Below are 17,330 nucleotides of genomic sequence, written 5' to 3'. Positions count from 1 at the left end.
GCTAATGGCTTCCAGTGGGAGAGGGGGAGAGCAGGGTTTTATCCCTTAAGTGTAGAAGACAATCAGACAGAATGGCCGGGGGCCAGCAGCAGGGCTGTGCGGCCCTCCTCTCCTGGCCAGGGGAGCAACACATTAGGTATTCTGTGTCTACCTCTCCTGCAGACGGCTGCAGTGGAGCTGGGCCCAGGTGAGACCACTTGCTCTCTCTCTCCCTCTACCACTCTCTCTCCAGTGCTCTCTTTCTCTCCATCAATCTCTCTTTCTGCTGCGCTCTCTCTCTGGTTAGGTCTGCAGCGCTCTCTCATATAGCTCACACACTTACTGTTAGATTGTTCATTATCCGATCTGCATAATATAGCAGCCTTTTTTCTCTCTCCATCCTGTCTTTCTGTCTGTGTCTAGCACTATAGCAGCGTATTCTGCAGTGTGCTAACAGAAGGATAAGGCTGCAGACTGAGGCTGCCTTACCTGCAGTCTCTTTGTTAATGAAAGGCCCTCCCCTGGGTAGACAGGAGCACAGTTGTGTGTTTCTCTGCTAGTGTGTGTGTTTGGGGTTGTATGAACAGGCTGTGGTAGGTTCTTTGTCTGATAGGGAGGTCTGGGTGTGTGCCCTGAGGTCCCTTGCACCCTGTTTGCTTTGTGTGGAGGTGCACACGTACCATTCCTTGGTAAAATAGAAGCTGTCATTTAGAAAAAGCACAATTAGAACACAGCACCCCTCCCCCATGGGTACATGGTCTTGTCGGGTAAATTCACGCTTGCTGTTTGTGATGTCGTGGAGAGTGACTCATTTGATCTCTACCCTCGCGCTATGCGCTGCTACTCTGATTTCTGTGTTGCCGACAGCAACGCTACCATAGCTACATAATGTTGCAGCTTAACACTGCTTAATAGGGCCCAGAAACGCAAATAGCAGCACGCGCTCCAACCACCACAGCAGCAATTAACAGAAGAGGAATTTCAATAATCTAGAAATAAATTGTATCAAGGATTGGGTTTGTGTGTTTGTGTGTGACCCATGGGGGATCTGTGTTTTTTTCCTCCCTCTTAAATAAAAGTTTAACGAGATCAGGAGGGAGAGGAGCCTGCCCCAGCAATGTTGCTAAACACAATGTGCGCTCTTTGGGAGCTAGAAGCTCGTTAACCCATCTGTACCTGCCTCACATACTCAGCTTAACATTCAACATACAGGTGTTTAGAGAGGGGAGCGGACTGTTGTAGTGGAACAGTCTGGAAGGAACCTGGTAGGAAGTTCTCATCAGCCTATACCAATATTGGGTACACCCAATCTAGAACTTAGGTTATGGTTTGTGGAAATGGTCCCAGTTGGTGAAAGAGGGGCTAAACCACACCTCAGTGGTGAGTTTCTGGTTGTTGAGTTATAGGTATCAGTTTCCCATTTCTCTCACAGCCTCGATGTGTGTTTTGGCAAAGGCTGGTCAGTGTGCGTAGGAAACCGAGGGTATCCAAGGTAACCAATTGAAACATGCTGGAGTCAATAAACCACCCGTTCCTCTCACAGGGCTGTTTTACTGTAGGTTAATGATGTCACAGTGTTTCTGAGGGAATTTAAAATCAGGGGAGGGACCTACTGTATAAAGTAGTCTGTATATACTTCCCCTGCCTTACATTCTCTCTCTGCCTCTGTCTAGCAGTCTCCCCCTCCACTATTCTCCCACTCTCTCTACCTGCCGCTGGCTTCAGGGTTCTCACGAACAGTGCTCGGTACTAGAGATGCACCGATATGACATTTTTGGCCGATACCGATATCCAATATTTTCCTTGCCAAAAAAAACGATACCGATAACCGATATTAAACATTTTAGCAGCCTTTTAAGCATTCTAGTACAGTTAAATAGTTAACACACACATGGACGCAGCGGTCTAAGGCACTGCATCTCAGTGCAAGAGGCATCACTACAGTCCCTGGTTTGAATCCAGGCTGTATCAAATCCGGCCGTGATTGGGAGTCCCATAGGGCGGCGCACAATTGGCCCAGTGTCGTTCGGGTTTGGCCGGGGTAGGCCGTCATTGTAAATAAGAATTTGTTCTTAACTGACTTGCCTAGTTAAATAACGGTTACACACACACACACCACACTGACCAAAAAGTTATTTTGTTGGAATTTACGTATGTCCCCATTACCAGCAAAACATTATCAAAACCTTTTTATTTCATTTACTTGCTGTGCTGTTTCATTGTTCATTTGTTCAGTCGTTTCATTCACAACCAGGATTTCTATGGAACGCTGTTTGGGTCTTTGTATGTCAAAAAAGAAACGCGTCAAACAACACTATCTGACTTGTCAAATAAGCTTGTTGACCAATCAGGACCTGAATATGACTACACGTCCATAATAATTTAACGCGTTCATACATTTTTTACGTAGTTATTAGACATTGATTACACTATCACTTGTATTTTATATGACACAACGATACATCGATACGTATGCTATGATGCTGGTAAAGTTGTCTCGTGCACCTACAGTGCTAGTCATTAAAAAAAATCTAGCTAGCTCATGGATGCAAACAATGTTCTTCCCCAAAAAGATAGTAAAACGACATAATCTGTTTCAGTAGCTATGTAGTTAGCTAGCTAACTATATAGCTAGGTGTCATCATCTAAAATAACCCTAATTTATAAGACAGTTCTTATTTGATTTATGGTGGTCAGACCCATCTATGTGAAGCTAGCCACAATAAGTATTAGCCACAATAGTGGACTTTGCGGTTAGCCTTCAAAATAAAAGTATGTCATTGACAGTGATGCAAATGAATACAAATAGTAGAATTATGCCATAATTGAATAAGTCATGCTAAACGAGGTTGGAATGTTCTATAAAATCAACGAAAGACAATCATTTGTTAATTTGACAAAAATCTGTTGAAATCACCCTGGATGTATTATACTTTAGAATTGCATTGTGGCATACTTATTTTACTGTACAGTCTTACCTATGGATTGTGGATCAATGACATGGGGTATCAGTCTACTCCATGACACCCAGAGAACATTAGTGTTGTAGCTTTTATTGCGGGACGCTGAAACAACTGTGAATTGAGCCACATTTATTGTCAACCTATGTGTATTGAACACTATTTCAGAGGAAAACCAATACTGCGTGGATGTTTTGGAGTCTGATAACTCTGAGGACGTTGGGAAAAAATATATTGGGGATTGAATAGACTGATACCCCATTTCATTGATTGCCAATTATTAGGTAAAACTGTACAGTGCAAAATGCATGTCAATACACACAATAGGCTGACTGGGGGGGGGGGGGGTGATTTCACACAGTCACAGTCCCGCGATAAGAACTACAACGTTATTATTTGGTAAACTCTTCACAGTTGGGTTCTGTGGGTGTCACCGAGTAGACTAATACCTTGTTTAACCTTCAACCTTGTTTAACATTATCTGGTCTAAAAATGGCATTATTCCACCAATTGTAACCTTCTGCATCATTTTCAAAGAGGTAGTTTTATTTTGAAGGCAAACCGCAAATTCCACTATTGTGCCTAATCCGTATTGTGGCTAGCTTCACAACACATAACCCAGGGCGGTCGAGCCTCACTAGCTAGAAGAACCTAGCTGGCTGCTTATAACGTTAGCTTTGGGTGACAGGGTTAAGTAGCTGGCTATCTATTTATTTTCATAAACTGAAGTTCAATTTCAATAGGCGAACAACAAGTGGCTACCTAGCTAATACTTACTCACAAGGATTCCTAAATCATTGCTAAGAATAATGAAAATGACTGCAGGTCCTACTGGTCATTGTTTTCTGGCTGGTTGTATTGGTGCTAGCTAGGTACCAAGCTAAAGCTAGCTACCCCAGAAGTTGTGGTCGAACAAATAATGCTTTATTACCAACGTGGTATTGTAAACACATCATTCGTGGCCACTTGTTTGCTTGTTTGCATACTTTTTTGTACTGCTTTGACAGTACTACTGATAGTAGTGGTGGCACTTGGCTTGCACGTGCAAATTCAGAACACAACATTCTATAATAGAATTGTGTTATTTGACGTGTCAAATTACAAGCTTATTTAACGCGTGTTAGCAGTGACACAGTTACGCTATTACTGTGTAACTCCGGTAGGGCAACATAAATAGCGCACTTGGTAGTGTGTACTGGTGCTCGACCAGTCTGCGAAAGCCAACATCACCAACGACATAGAACGGTTGGTTGTCAAGGGTAATTCATTTTATTATCTTGGCGTTAATGGATTTCGCCTTAGTTGTCTCGCTGAAATGTTCTTACTCTGTCAAATGACTGCTCAACTTGTTGACTGCTCAATCCACACAGCAGACATTGTGGGCTAGGTTAGAAATGCTGTGTTGCACATGTAGCTCTACATTTTATGTGGCATCATTACACCATGTACCTACGTTACATAAGTATGCACGTCAGCTTTGACATTGATTTTGCACATTGGCGTTAAACTAGACATCGGGCAATTTTGGCTAATATCGGCCGATTCCGATATGTTCACCGATATATCGTGCATCCCTACTCGGTACACATGGGACGCAGGCAGGAGGAGGAAATCTGGAAATAAATAAATATATCCGCTCTGCTAATGAAGACGAGCATTTCCCCACAGTTAAATCATGAATATGCTTTTATTAGAATGGTGTTTTTATCTCTTTCTAATGACCGTTTTCTTTATCGTCCCCCTTCTTTTTCTGTCTGTTTCTCTTGCTTTGTTTGGCTGCCTGGTGATCGTGGTGTGAGGTCTGTCTCTATCCTCCACTGGCTCTTTTCAGAATGTGTTTCTGGGAGTGTGGGGTTGGTCTCGCCCAGGACCCATCGCTCCGGGAAACGTATCCCGTCCTGTGGTCCACATCTGTGGGGCCAAGCCCCAGAACTGGCCTTACCCTGCACCCCTCCCTACCACTCCCTTACCCTGCCTCTCCATAGCAACAAGACTGAGTGTATGGCTGTTTGGTTGTATGACAAGCTTGTAAAAATATCTTGGGTATTGAGTAGACTGATACCCTATTTAGTGTGAGTATCTGCATTTCCTCTGAACTCCTCCTAAGGACTGATTTATGCATTCTCAATAAGGTAAAAAAAAAAATATGGCAACATTTAGAGAGAAATAATTCCAAGAAAGCCCAGACCGATCAATACATGTCTGTGTTATCTCCACAATCTAATTGAGGTTTTAAAGTGGTTAAGGATCCTGTCCGGTTCCCATCAGAGATGGATAGTTTTCTGTATTACTCCCAGTACACTGTAGCTCTGTGTGGGAGGCTGGGGTCTGGTAGTGCTCCGAGCTTCACTTGTTTTAGCTTGGGAGCTGTGTGGAGAGTTGTGTGCGTGTACGGGGTTGTTGTGTGCTGTTGCCTGCAGGTTAACTGAGCACAGTAGTACTGGGTAGTTGTGTTTCTATAAAGCACCATCCCACCTTCTCTCCTCTACCCTGCTCTGCTCTCCTCTCTGCCTGACTACACTCCACTATTCCCCCTCTAATGAAGCGCTAAATGGAAGATGAGTGGAGCCCTGATTGGGTGTAATTTAGCGTTTTTCTTCCTCCACTGGGAAAGCAGTGTCTTCAGGAATTAACCATTCCACTGCAGGCTAGACCTATTTAAAGAAGACCTCAGGTCAACTTTCTCTAGACTTCTACAGTCGTTGGTATTGGATGGCTTGACAAATTATATACTTTCTGAAAACACCTCGAGCTCAGTAACAGTCCTCTAGGAGGATCTAAGAGCAGGGTGGGCTCATACCACAGTCCTAATGGGACCATGATCCTGATCCAGCCCATAGTTTCCCACAAACATGCCTGAAGAGTTATCTCTCCTCAGAAACACCCAGACAGGTAACTCTCTAACCTAGGATGGAAAAATAGAAATATGGCCTCTGAGTCTCCTGTACTATGGGAATACTCCATTAATGGTGAAAAGGTACTACTGAAAGACACTGTCGAGAGAGTGAGCTGCCAAATGGCAGCGCTTCAGCTTGAACAGAGCCCTGGCTACCTCAGGGAAGAGAATGAGAAATAGAGAGGATGGGAGCGATGGAGAGAGATGTTATGGAGCAGACTTGACCCCGGTCTTCCCGGGGTTTGGAAGCCTGCTGGGTTTTAGCTCTAGGCCATCAGCAACAAGGTCAGCCCTCTCGGAATTTGGAGTCTGGACTGGGCCTTCTGGCCTACACACTGGTCCCAGCACTGGATCTCTGGATCGCACTCATGAAATGAACATGGGATGTTTGTAGAAAGGAAAACTGAGACTGTTGCCCGTAGCTTTGTAGGGGAATATGAAATACAGTGTTAACAGGTCTGGTGAGGAGGTGAGGAGTCCACTCTGACCACCTCTGAGGAGGAGGGAGGGAGGGAGGAAGTCCTCATTGTGTCCTGACTACTGTCATTTCCTGTTTGTGTGCCAGCGGAGCTTCCTTCCTCTGCAGTGCCCAGGAAAACCTTCATCACACGTCCCTGTTCTAATCTGGTTGTTGTTGTTACATACAGTATATATCACTTCTGAAATTAGTACACAAAAACAAAACACAGAGAGCGCATTTACAGGCACACAGCCACCTCAGGGTAGATAGACAGACGGGAGCTTTGATGTTTTCTCCCACCCAACCACCCAGCTAATGAATGATTTGAACACTTACTTTGATGTCTACCTTTGTGCTTTTAAGGCATGGTCATATGTGGAGTCAGATAAACCAAATAACAAAAGGATTTAATCCTACAGATACTGTATGTATTTCTAAGCATCCTCTCTCTCTCTCCCTCTCTCTCTCTCTCTCTGTAGCGGTGGAAGAAGGAGAGTCGTCAGAGTTTGCAGGGAACTGGGATTCATCGTCCGCCCAAACAGGTATCCGCTTTGTTATTGGAAGTGTGCAGCCAGGCAGCTGTCAGGTCCGCCACACGGATTAGATTCTATTCTGTATGTCACATTCCAACTCTCTCACCATACAACCCACTGAATAGGAATCTATAATATCAATTCCACATGGCCCATAATGTTCTGCTGGGAGGGAGCGCAGGGAGAGGGGAATGAAAGAGGGAGGTATGGAGCGAGGGAGAGATCTTTTCACAAGACTCAGGAGGCTGATGTCCAGACCTGGCATGCAGGGCTCTGGCGCTCCACTGGTCTCACATCCTGTTTGAGGTTTTGGTGGTAAAGTAGTTGCACTGAATCAACGTCCCTGTCCTCCCTCCTCCCAGCCTCCTCTCTCCAGCTATTCACATAGGGCCTACAGCACAGCAGTAAGATGGGTCCATGATGGGCCCAAATAGCCTCATGGTGAATACAATCAAGATCATTTTGTTGAATTTAATTTAAGGGTCCCTTTGGTTAAAGCATGGCGCCCACTTCAATGGTTTGACATGCAGTGCAGATCCACAATAGCACCCTACATGGAGTCATTGGTATGGCTGTATCAGGGCCTACCTGGAGATAATGCCACAGATAAATGGTTCCATTTTACAGAACACTGTATGAGGATGGTGGCTGCTTTTGGTGATGGTGACATGTTGGCCCTACTCTAGTCTGAATAAGCCTGCAATGTAACATTATAGAGGGGAATAGTACTTGTCTAATTGTAGATGTTCTATATCTAAACGGTTCTCTCTCTCTCTCTCTCTCTCTCTCTCTCTCTCTCTCTCTCTCTCTCTCTCTCTGTCTCTCTCTCTCTCTCTCTCTCTCTCTCTCTCTCTCTCTCTCTCTCTCTCTCTCTCTCTCTCTCTCTCTCTCTCTCTCTGCCCTCCCTCACACTGTCAGTTCTTCTGGGAGGGGAAATGGAAAGTGAGGCCCTGGGGTGTGATGACGTGCCCCCTACCCCCCAGACCCCAGCCCTATGCTAACCCCCCTCAGGGGGCAGGGGTTGTTGCTGCTGCGGGGGTGCTGACTGAGGTCCTGGGTGGCTGGAAAGTGCTGTGTGTGTGAGATACAGCAGGAAGGGGAGTCCCAGTGCTCTCACTCTAGCTCTGCTCTCTTCCTCCCTGCTACTTCTCTTCACCTCTTCCCTACACACACATTATCTGTCTGGATGTCCTGTCCTGTCCTGTCCGTCCGTCCGTCTGTCTGTCTGTCCTTTCAATCTTAATTCAATTTAAGGGCTTTATTGGCATGGGAAACACATGTTTACATTGCCAAAGCAAGTGAAATAGATAATAACCAAAAGTAAAATAAACCCCAAAAAATTCACAGTAAACATTACACTCACAAAAGTTCAAAAATAATAGACATTTCAATTTTCTTTCTCTGTCGTTCTCTCTCTTTTCTCTATCACTTCTCTCCTGTGTGTGTTTGTGCTCCTGTGTTCAGGCTCAGGGGGGCTGCTCGCCATTTCTTATTTAAAAAGATAAAACATCTTCCTTCCCTTTATTCCCTAGGAGATGATGTCGACAAGGACACTGCCAGGCTTTTCTTGGTATTAAATTCAAATCTTTTCCCCCTTCTCTGGAAAATGTGTGTTGAGTTTGGAAAGAGCAGCAGGGGGAGGCTGAGGGGGAGACCCAGGGAAGAGCCAAACAGCCCCACCCCCCCTGCCTGCGTACCCCTAAGGACATCCAAAGGTCCCTTTGGTCCGTCCCACAGGGGTATTGGCCGGAGGTGCCTGCCCCCCCCTCCACATCCATCCCTCCACCCCAGCCTCCCTGAGAGAGAAAAACAACCCGTCCCTCTCTGGCCCAGAGGGGAGAAAAGGAGAAAATGCAGAAAACGAGCCAGGTTTGACACTGGAGGGAGGGGGTGGAGAGGAAAGCAGGGAGAGGATGAGTGAGATGGAGTGAGAGGGAGGGAGGGAAAGGGGGACAGAGGGTGAGTTTTTGGAGAGGGATACAGACGTTTGTCATTTCTGTGGGTTGAGGAGAGGGAGGAGAAGGAGGAGGGGCCGTTAGTGGTGATGTTTTTAATAAGAGCCACCGGAGCTGTGAAGTTCAGCCTTGTTTTGCAGGCTTCCTGTTGGAAAGCCAGTCCTGCCTCGCTGTGTGTGCTTAGATTTCACACACACACAGATAGGAAACAGCAGGGTTACGCACATTCTACTGGCTGTCTTCTAGGCTGAATTTAGTGAGGCAAAGGTTTCTCTATGACCTCCCCTTACATACACAATCAAACAAACACACTGCACCCTGTCCATGTGGACTGTGATTCAGGGTGAACAGGGTGGAAAAAGGCATCTCATATCCCTGAGCATAGGGCCGATAAGGGACTGTAATGGAGCTGAATTTGATTTTATTCTCCTTCAGCCATTGGCTGGGTGTTGCATCAGCGACACCAATGAGAAGGGCTGTTTTTCCCGGCCCTGCCATTACACCACAGAGTTCGAGCGGCGCAACATCATGAGACTTCTGGGAACGCTTGGAAACAGACCAGGCCGGGATTTGGGAAGTCATTGAGAGATGTGAAAAGTTCTTCCTTAATTGTACATTTTCAAGAAATCTAAAGGCACAACCTAGATTCGTAGTTAAACATGTTATTACTCCAACCTCGTCAAAAACATATTTATATGGAAGGAGGGCCTTTGATTTGGCGGCCTGCACAGGCGCAGTTCAACGCAAGACGACCGTTAGACCCAATGACGGGTTTCTGCGCATGAGCTCAGCTAGCCAACGTCTCCATTACATCGCTTACAAGTGTGATCAGGGATTTTCTATTGGAGAAGCAGTTTCTGCCTATATTCATACTGTACTGTCTATTGATTACACCATTGGGCTGTGGGTGTTGTCTGTGACCTCACTATTGAACCTCCACAGTATGGTGTCATCGCTACAGAAACACTATGGTGTCATCGCTATAGGAACAGTATGGTGTCATCGCTACAGAAACACTATGGTGTCATCGCTACAGGAACACTATGGTGTCATCGCTATAGGAACAGTATGGTGTCATCGCTACAGAAACACTATGGTGTCATCGCTACAGGATGGTGTCATCGCTACAGGAACACTATGGTGTCATCGCTATAGGAACAGTATGGTGTCATCGCTACAGAAACACTATGGTGTCATCGCTATAGGAACGGTATGGTGTCATCGCTACAGGATGGTGTCATCGCTACAGGAACACTATGGTGTCATCGCTATAGGAACAGTATGGTGTCATCGCTACAGAAACACTATGGTGTCATCGCTACAGGAACGGTATGGTGTCATCGCTATAGGAACGGTATGGTGTCATCGCTATAGGAACACTATGGTGTCATCGCTATAGGAACACTATGGTGTCATCGCTATAGGAACAGTATGGTGTCATCGCTATAGGAACAGTATGGTGTCATCGCTACAGGATGGTGTCATCGCTACAGGAACACTATGGTGTCATCGCTACAGGAACAGTATGGTGTCATCGCTACAGAAACACTATGGTGTCATCGCTACAGGAACGGTATGGTGTCATCGCTATAGGAACGGTATGGTGTCAACGCTACAGGAACACTATGGTGTCAACGCTACAGGAACACTATGGTGTCATCGCTATAGGAACACTATGGTGTCATCGCTATAGGAACACTATGGTGTCATCGCTATAGGAACACTATGGTGTCATCGCTATAGGAACAGTATGGTGTCATCGCTACAGGAACAGTATGGTGTCATCGCTACAGGAACAGTATGGTGTCATCGCTACAGGAACAGTATGGTGCCATCGCTATAGGAACACTATGGTGTCATCGCTATAGAACACTATGGTGTCATCGCTACAGAAACACTATGGTGTCATCGCTACAGAAACACTATGGTGTCATCGCTACAGAAACACTATGGTGTCATCGCTATAGGAACAGTATGGTGCCATCGCTATAGGAACAGTATGGTGTCATCGCTATAGGAACAGTATGGTGTCATCGCTACAGGAACAGTATGGTGTCATCGCTACAGGAACACTATGGTGTCATCGCCATAGGAACACTATGGTGTCATCGCTACAGGAACACTATGGTGTCATCGCTATAGGAACAGTATGGTGTCATCGCTACAGAAACACTATGGTGTCATCGCTATAGGAACAGTATGGTGCCATCGCTATAGGAACAGTATGGTGTCATCGCTATAGGAACACTATGGTGTCATCGCTACAGAAACACTATGGTGTCATCGCTATAGGAACAGTATGGTGTCATCGCCATAGGAACACTATGGTGTCATCGCTACAGAAACACTATGGTGTCATCGCTATAGGAACACTATGGTGTCATCGCTACAGAAACACTATGGTGTCATCGCTATAGGAACAGTATGGTGTCATCGCTACAGAAACACTATGGTGTCATCGCTATAGGAACAGTATGGTGCCATCGCTATAGGAACAGTATGGTGTCATCGCTACAGGAACACTATGGTGTCATCGCTACAGGAACACTATGGTGTCATCGCTACAGGAACACTATGGTGTCATCGCTATAGGAACAGTATGGTGTCATCGCTATAGGAACACTATGGTGTCATCACTATAGGAACAGTATGGTGTCTTCGCTACAGGAACACTATGGTGTCTTCGCTACAGGAACACTATGGTGTCATCGCTACAGGAAAACTATGGTGTCATCGCTATAGGAACAGTATGGTGTCATCGCTATAGGAACAGTATGGTGTCATCGCTACAGGAACACTATGGTGTCATCGCTACAGGAACACTATGGTGTCATCGCTACAGGAAAACTATGGTGTCATCGCTACAGGAACACTATGGTGTCATCGCTATAGGAACAGTATGGTGCCATCGCTATAGGAACAGTATGGTGTCATCGCTATGGGAACAGTATGGTGTCATCGCTATAGGAACAGTATGGTGTCATCGCTATAGGAACACTATGGTTTTTATGTGTGAAGTGGAGGTACGTGCTAGTGTGTGTGTGTGTGTGTGTGCGTGCGTGCGTGCGTGCGTGCGCGAAGCCACAGGCTGGAACAGGTGATGGCATTGGTGAGCAGCTGTCAGGCTGTTTGTGTGATTTAATTTGCTCTCTTCCTTCCATGACGCCTGTTGGTTTTCATCATCCTCTCTGGGTGAAGGCGATGGTGTTGGGTGCTGTGCTCCCCTGCCTCCCTGCCTCTCTGGGGGGGGTGGGGGTTTGGATAGAAACACAATCTGAGCCTGGTACACAGCCTCTGCTGGCTCCCTGGGGGGCACCCTTATTGTGAAAACACAGTTGCCAGAGGACAGTGGAGCTGTGGAGAGAGGCCTGCTTTAAATAGGTCCCCCTGTTTACTGGGAGAAGGAGAGGGCTCCCCAGAGAGACAGAGGCAATGCGGCCGCATCCAGCTGCACCTGCTCAGTGACCTTTTGTTAGTACCCATACTGTATGCACCTGACAGCGTACGTGAAGCCTATAGGCCAGTTCAGGAGGTTTACAGATCCATACAACACTGTACAAATGAACTTTTCTCATGCTGTAAACCCAGTAAACCTTCCACAGCGATTAGAGGTCGCTTTTTAAAGTGCACAAGGTGTTATGTGTTTTCCTTTAAGGTGAGAGTCACTTGCCTTGGGCACACTGAATGTCCCTAACAAAAACATGTTGTTTTCACTCAGGAAATAGTGAAAGAATTGACCAGGCAGAGTAAATACAATGGTATGCACCTCAAACTTTATTCAGTATATCCCATAATATCTATCCATTGTTGCCATCTATCCGCTGTAGCCTTCCTGACTCATGCTCTCAGTAAAGTGGAGCGTTCCTTCTGAATCTCCTCTCAAACATACTCCAGCTAGAGCTATTTGCAGCCAATCCATGTTATACTTCACTTGGCTGCCTCCGGTTGGTTTGAAGGTGTGTATAAGTGTGTGTGTGCTGTAGAGAGTTGAAAGGCAGCCTTGTACTCTAGTTGTTTTTTATAAAAACACTGGACTGGTGGAACTTGGAGCTCGTATTTTTCCAGCTCCCAGGCTGCAGGCTGGATAGGGATGGCAGTGTGGTGGTGTTCCGGCAATGTTTGGCTGACCCAGGGCCAGGTGTCCTGCAGATCTATGTCTCTCTCAGGGCGATCGTGTCCCAAACAGGCCTCCGTCTTGGCTCATAGCAACGCTCCAACATGTAGATCTGACTCAGGAGGGGGTTCTGTGCTAAAACCGCTAGGCCCATACAGTTTCTCGCTCGCTCTGGGTCACTGAGGACTCCATTAAAATGACTGTGTATTCCCCTTCCGTTTGCTGTTTGCCTGTGTTCTCCCTCTGTGTATTATAGTACTTCCGTTGCGTGCCCACTGTACTGTGTGAGTAATAGGAGACTGCCTCCAGAGGTCAGGGCAGAGCAGAAGGCTGGGGCTGGATCTAGCCAGGGGGATCGTAACACCTTTCACTTTAAATGTCAAAATTCAAAAGGCACTGTTGGTTTTGGTTCTGAGCAGGTTGAGTGGAGGGGAGGGAGCATCTATGAAAAATTCCCAACCATTTGACTTATATTTGAGTTGTTTTTTTTCCTAAAGTAGTGAGAATAGATTGCTTTACATGCCCACTAATTCACCCCCTCATTGTAACTCTAGGATGGTGATAGCTGGACTCTAGTGTTGGAGTGAAAGAGATGGGGAGAGAAAATGAAGACCGAAAGACACTCTTGGTCATTGCCGTTGCTTTTGTCTTGTGGTGTCTCCTCCGTCGCATGCCTGGCGGTGTCCATTAAGCCCACATCGCTCAGCACCTAATTATTTCCCAGATCTCATGTTGGAGCTTTGCACCGTTAAAACAGGGGGACAAAAAAACATATCAACCTAACGAGCGGTAATTAGCGGGTCCCAGCAAGGCGGGGCTCTCCTCGGCAACACCACTGCTCTATGGATTCTGTTAATTCACTTCTCTTCATCTAATTACCCCACACAAACATGTCTGTTAGAGGGAGAGAGAGAGCGAGAGAGGGGCATTATCTGCAAGCATTAGACACCATCCTCCCTCTCATAAACACACATGCACACACATATAGATTTTTTTGCAAGTGTGTATTTGTGGATGTGTGTGTTTGGGTGCACGTTTTGTGAATATCTTAATGTGTTTATAATTTTACAATAATTTCGTGGGTGCTTATATTTGTCCTATTTCCCACATGTAGTGTGAAATGGAAATGTGTTTTTTGGGGTATCCCACTCTCCCTGAGACCCTCAGAGAGTGGGGTCAGAGCCTGCGTCTGCCATTATCAACGGCGACCCTGGAACAAGTGTGGTGCTCAAGGGCACATTGGCAGATTTTTCACATTGTCAGCTCTGGGATTCGAACTAGAAACCGTTTGGTTACTGGCCCAACACGCTACCTGCGGTGTGTCTGTGTGTGTGTGCGTGTGCATGCGTGCATGTGTGTGTTTATTTGACTGTGCTTGTGAGTGTGTGATAGTATGTGTTTTTGTGAGGGAGTATGCGTTTGTGTCTGTTTTGGTCGGCCTCTTGGCGTGGGGACAGTCTGTGACTCAGAGATAATGGCACTCTGCAGAGTGGGGGACCGGAGCTCCAGCTGGCACAGGGAGACGTGACGTGTGCTGCTGGGACTGTTGCTGCCCGCCACACAGATCCTGCCTGTGTCCCTAATGCTCCCCCAACGCCCCCCCACACCTCTGGGAGCCCCAGGCCCTCATTAAGTGTTCCTGCTCTGGACGGGAGACTGGGGAGGGGGTGCAGCTAGGAGTGGACTATAAATTAGTGATAAAACTAACATATGCAAGCAAAAGTAGAGGGAGAGGAATAGAGAGAGGAATAGAGAGAGGAATAGAGAGAGGAGTATGGAAGAAGGTAATGGGGTCAGCTGAAACTATCTTCATGAGACCACCAATGAGTTATCAGGTAGGTGTTTTTGTTGTTTTGAACCATTTTTGGTTCCAGGTAGAACCCTTTTGGGTTCCATGTAGAACCCTCTCTGGAAAGGGTTTCTACATGGAACCCAAAAAGTTTCTACCTTGAACCAAAAGGGTTCTACATGGAACCAGAAATGGTTCTTCAAAGGGTTCTCCTATGGGGATAACCGAAGAACCCTTTTAGGTTCTAGATAGCACCTATTTTTCTAAGAGTGTTATTGACCTTACACATGCATGCAATTTTTGTTTGCTACATGAAATCTAGGAACACTGCTGTTTATTAGTTTCAGAGGAAGACTGAACCTTAGCAGTGCTGTCGTTGCATAAAATATTGACAGAGCGCTGTGCATATTTAGCTCTCCAGCCTATCAGACGGGTAGGAAGAAAGTAAGCTTTCTGGGTGAGAAATATGGGCTCTAAGAATATACCTGGGGGCATAAAGAGGCCTTGTTCTTCTGAATGGCCCTTTAGAAATCATTCATTCCCTTGGACACCACTTCCAACGTAAGCCCTCATTTCATTTCGGTTTCCTCCCCTCAAATTGAATTATGTTTGAAAACACTCTCAAACGACTCTGCAGAGCCTTATTAGTAATGACCTCAGCACACATTACGGCACATCTAGTTCTTTGTGTGTACGTGTGTGGCTGTAAGCATGTGCATGCTGACTGTGGTTGGGTGATTATGTAGTGTATATTTTGTCTTTGCCTCTGAGGGCAGTGTTGCTGTATGGATGATAACGTTAGACTATAGCTACTCTGTATATTCCTGGTGCCAAAGTTTGTCTTTGCGTCTGTGTCTGTAGTGTGACTCATATTCCAGTGGTGTGGTCTAAACCAGGTAGAGAAACCACCTCTTTGTTTACGGCAACTGGTATGTCACCTCTTCTGAAAACGAATCTCCTCCAATCAGGACCATTATCCCGCAGCGACATACACACACACATGTACATGTACACACACACACACCACCACCACAAAATTCCCCCACCTGCTCCCCCCAGCCTCCCTCTCGTCTTCTCTCCTCCCTCCAGATAAATAGTGTGCTCTGCGTTTATCAGGGCCACTGCTGGAGCTGCAGTGGTTACAGCTGGGGCGCGCGCCACAGCCATATCAATCTTCCCCAGTAGCAGGCACATCCAGGGAGGCCTAATGACGGAGGCAGCAGCACTGTGTAGCAGGCCTCTAAATGAAGTGTGCGCCGGACCCCCTCCTGAGACCCCCTCCTCCCTCAGAGATTGGAAACACTTACTGGAGGGGAGGGGGGATGCTGCAGAGCGGGGGTGACGGGGGGCTGGGGAGGGCGTGCTGGATGGCATGGGGCGCCCCCCTACACCAAACACCCTCCCAGCCGTGCCAGGCACTCTCATCCTCTCCTCTTCCTCCTGCCGAGCCCCATCCATCTCCCTGAGCCCTGTGGAGTAGAGGGAAGGAGAAGGGGCAAAGCAAGATCCCGTCTGGCTCCTCCCTTGTTGTCATGGTAGCAGGTTGTGCTGGCATGTACTGGAGTTGACAGTAGCCATACCTCTGGCGTGAGGGCACCTGGGCGAATGAGGGTTTGTGTGTTTGTGTTTGTGTTTGTGTTTTTATTGTTTGATTGTGAATTAATTTGCATGTGTTTGACTGCTAGTATGAAATATTGTTTATTTAAGGCGCATGTCAATGAACATGTGGGTATGTTATGTCTAGATGTGTAGTCTGTGTGTAAGGCGCCTGTGTCTTTGTAACAGCAGTGTAGGACAGTGTCTGTGTAGCGTCAGTTAGGGGCACTCTCCTCCCTGTCCAGACGGTGCTTTCACCACTGGACAGATGGCCGTAACCCTCCCTCCCCCTCCTCTCCCCCCTAAACGCCCATCTATCCCTCCATCCACCCTCCACACCTCTCCCCGAGAGGACGAGTGTGGAATTGGAACACCTCCACAGCCAGTATCTATCTATTTGATCCAGACCAGACCCCCACATCTCTCTCTCTCCCCAACACCACCTACCTAACACCTAGGCTGTGCTGTGGGGCTTCAGTGTGGGGCTGCAGTTGGCTGGGGCCAGGCCTAACCCACCCGTGGGTCAGAGCCCATTACCAGAAGCAGAGTGGCGGGCAGAGTGCTGGGCAGTGGGCACTGCCAAATTAGAGCTGATCAGAGCTGTGGAGCGCAGGAATGGTCTCCTCCTACTCTCCTCTGATTGCACAAGTCCACCATGATTAGAGAGGATGTGGAGCCTTAGGGAGCCAGCCAGCAAAACCACACTCACTCCCTCTTTCCCTTTACCTCCCTCCTCTTCTGTACTCATGTTCCCCTCTTTCTTTCTCTCAATCCCTCTCTCGCTCTCTTTCTCTCCCAACATCCCTCTCCCCATCCCTTTCTCCCTCCCTCCTCAGTCTTCAGTGCAGTCCTTTTGGAACAGAGCGTTTAATGTGATAATATGGTGTGAAAATGGAGCCACAATGGTGGAGGAAGGATTGCGGAGGCAGATTTTACCACTGGTCCTCCTCAGTCCTCATTGTATGCCATGAGGTGGGCATTAAGGCTGTCATGAGTCTTGTCCCTCCAGAGTCCTGAGTCCTCATACCTCCTTCAGATGCCACCTCAC

The 17,330-nt window shown here is 46.9% G+C and overlaps 1 protein-coding gene across 3 annotated transcripts in view; it reads left to right on the top strand.

Annotated features, from left to right (window-relative positions):
* Nucleotides 1-17,330, top strand: part of LOC106573705 (zinc finger protein 423) — a 137,762-nt gene that overhangs the window by 17,456 nt on the left and 102,976 nt on the right. For 2 of the 3 annotated variants that reach the window (XM_014148998.2, XM_014148999.2), the window contains exon 2: nt 6,775-6,837. In XM_014148998.2, coding sequence (XP_014004473.1) covers nt 6,775-6,837 — 63 coding nt within the window. Of the gene's footprint in view, nt 1-6,774; nt 6,838-14,556; nt 14,733-17,330 lie in introns of those variants that run through there. The other variant, XM_045697177.1, reaches the window with a different exon arrangement.

This window comes from Salmo salar, chromosome ssa16 (genome assembly GCF_905237065.1).
Source record: "Salmo salar chromosome ssa16, Ssal_v3.1, whole genome shotgun sequence".
NCBI classification, from domain to species: domain Eukaryota; kingdom Metazoa; phylum Chordata; class Actinopteri; order Salmoniformes; family Salmonidae; genus Salmo; species Salmo salar.
The sequence above is the reverse complement of the archived record's forward strand: the minus strand, read 5'-3'. Positions and strand labels throughout refer to the sequence as shown.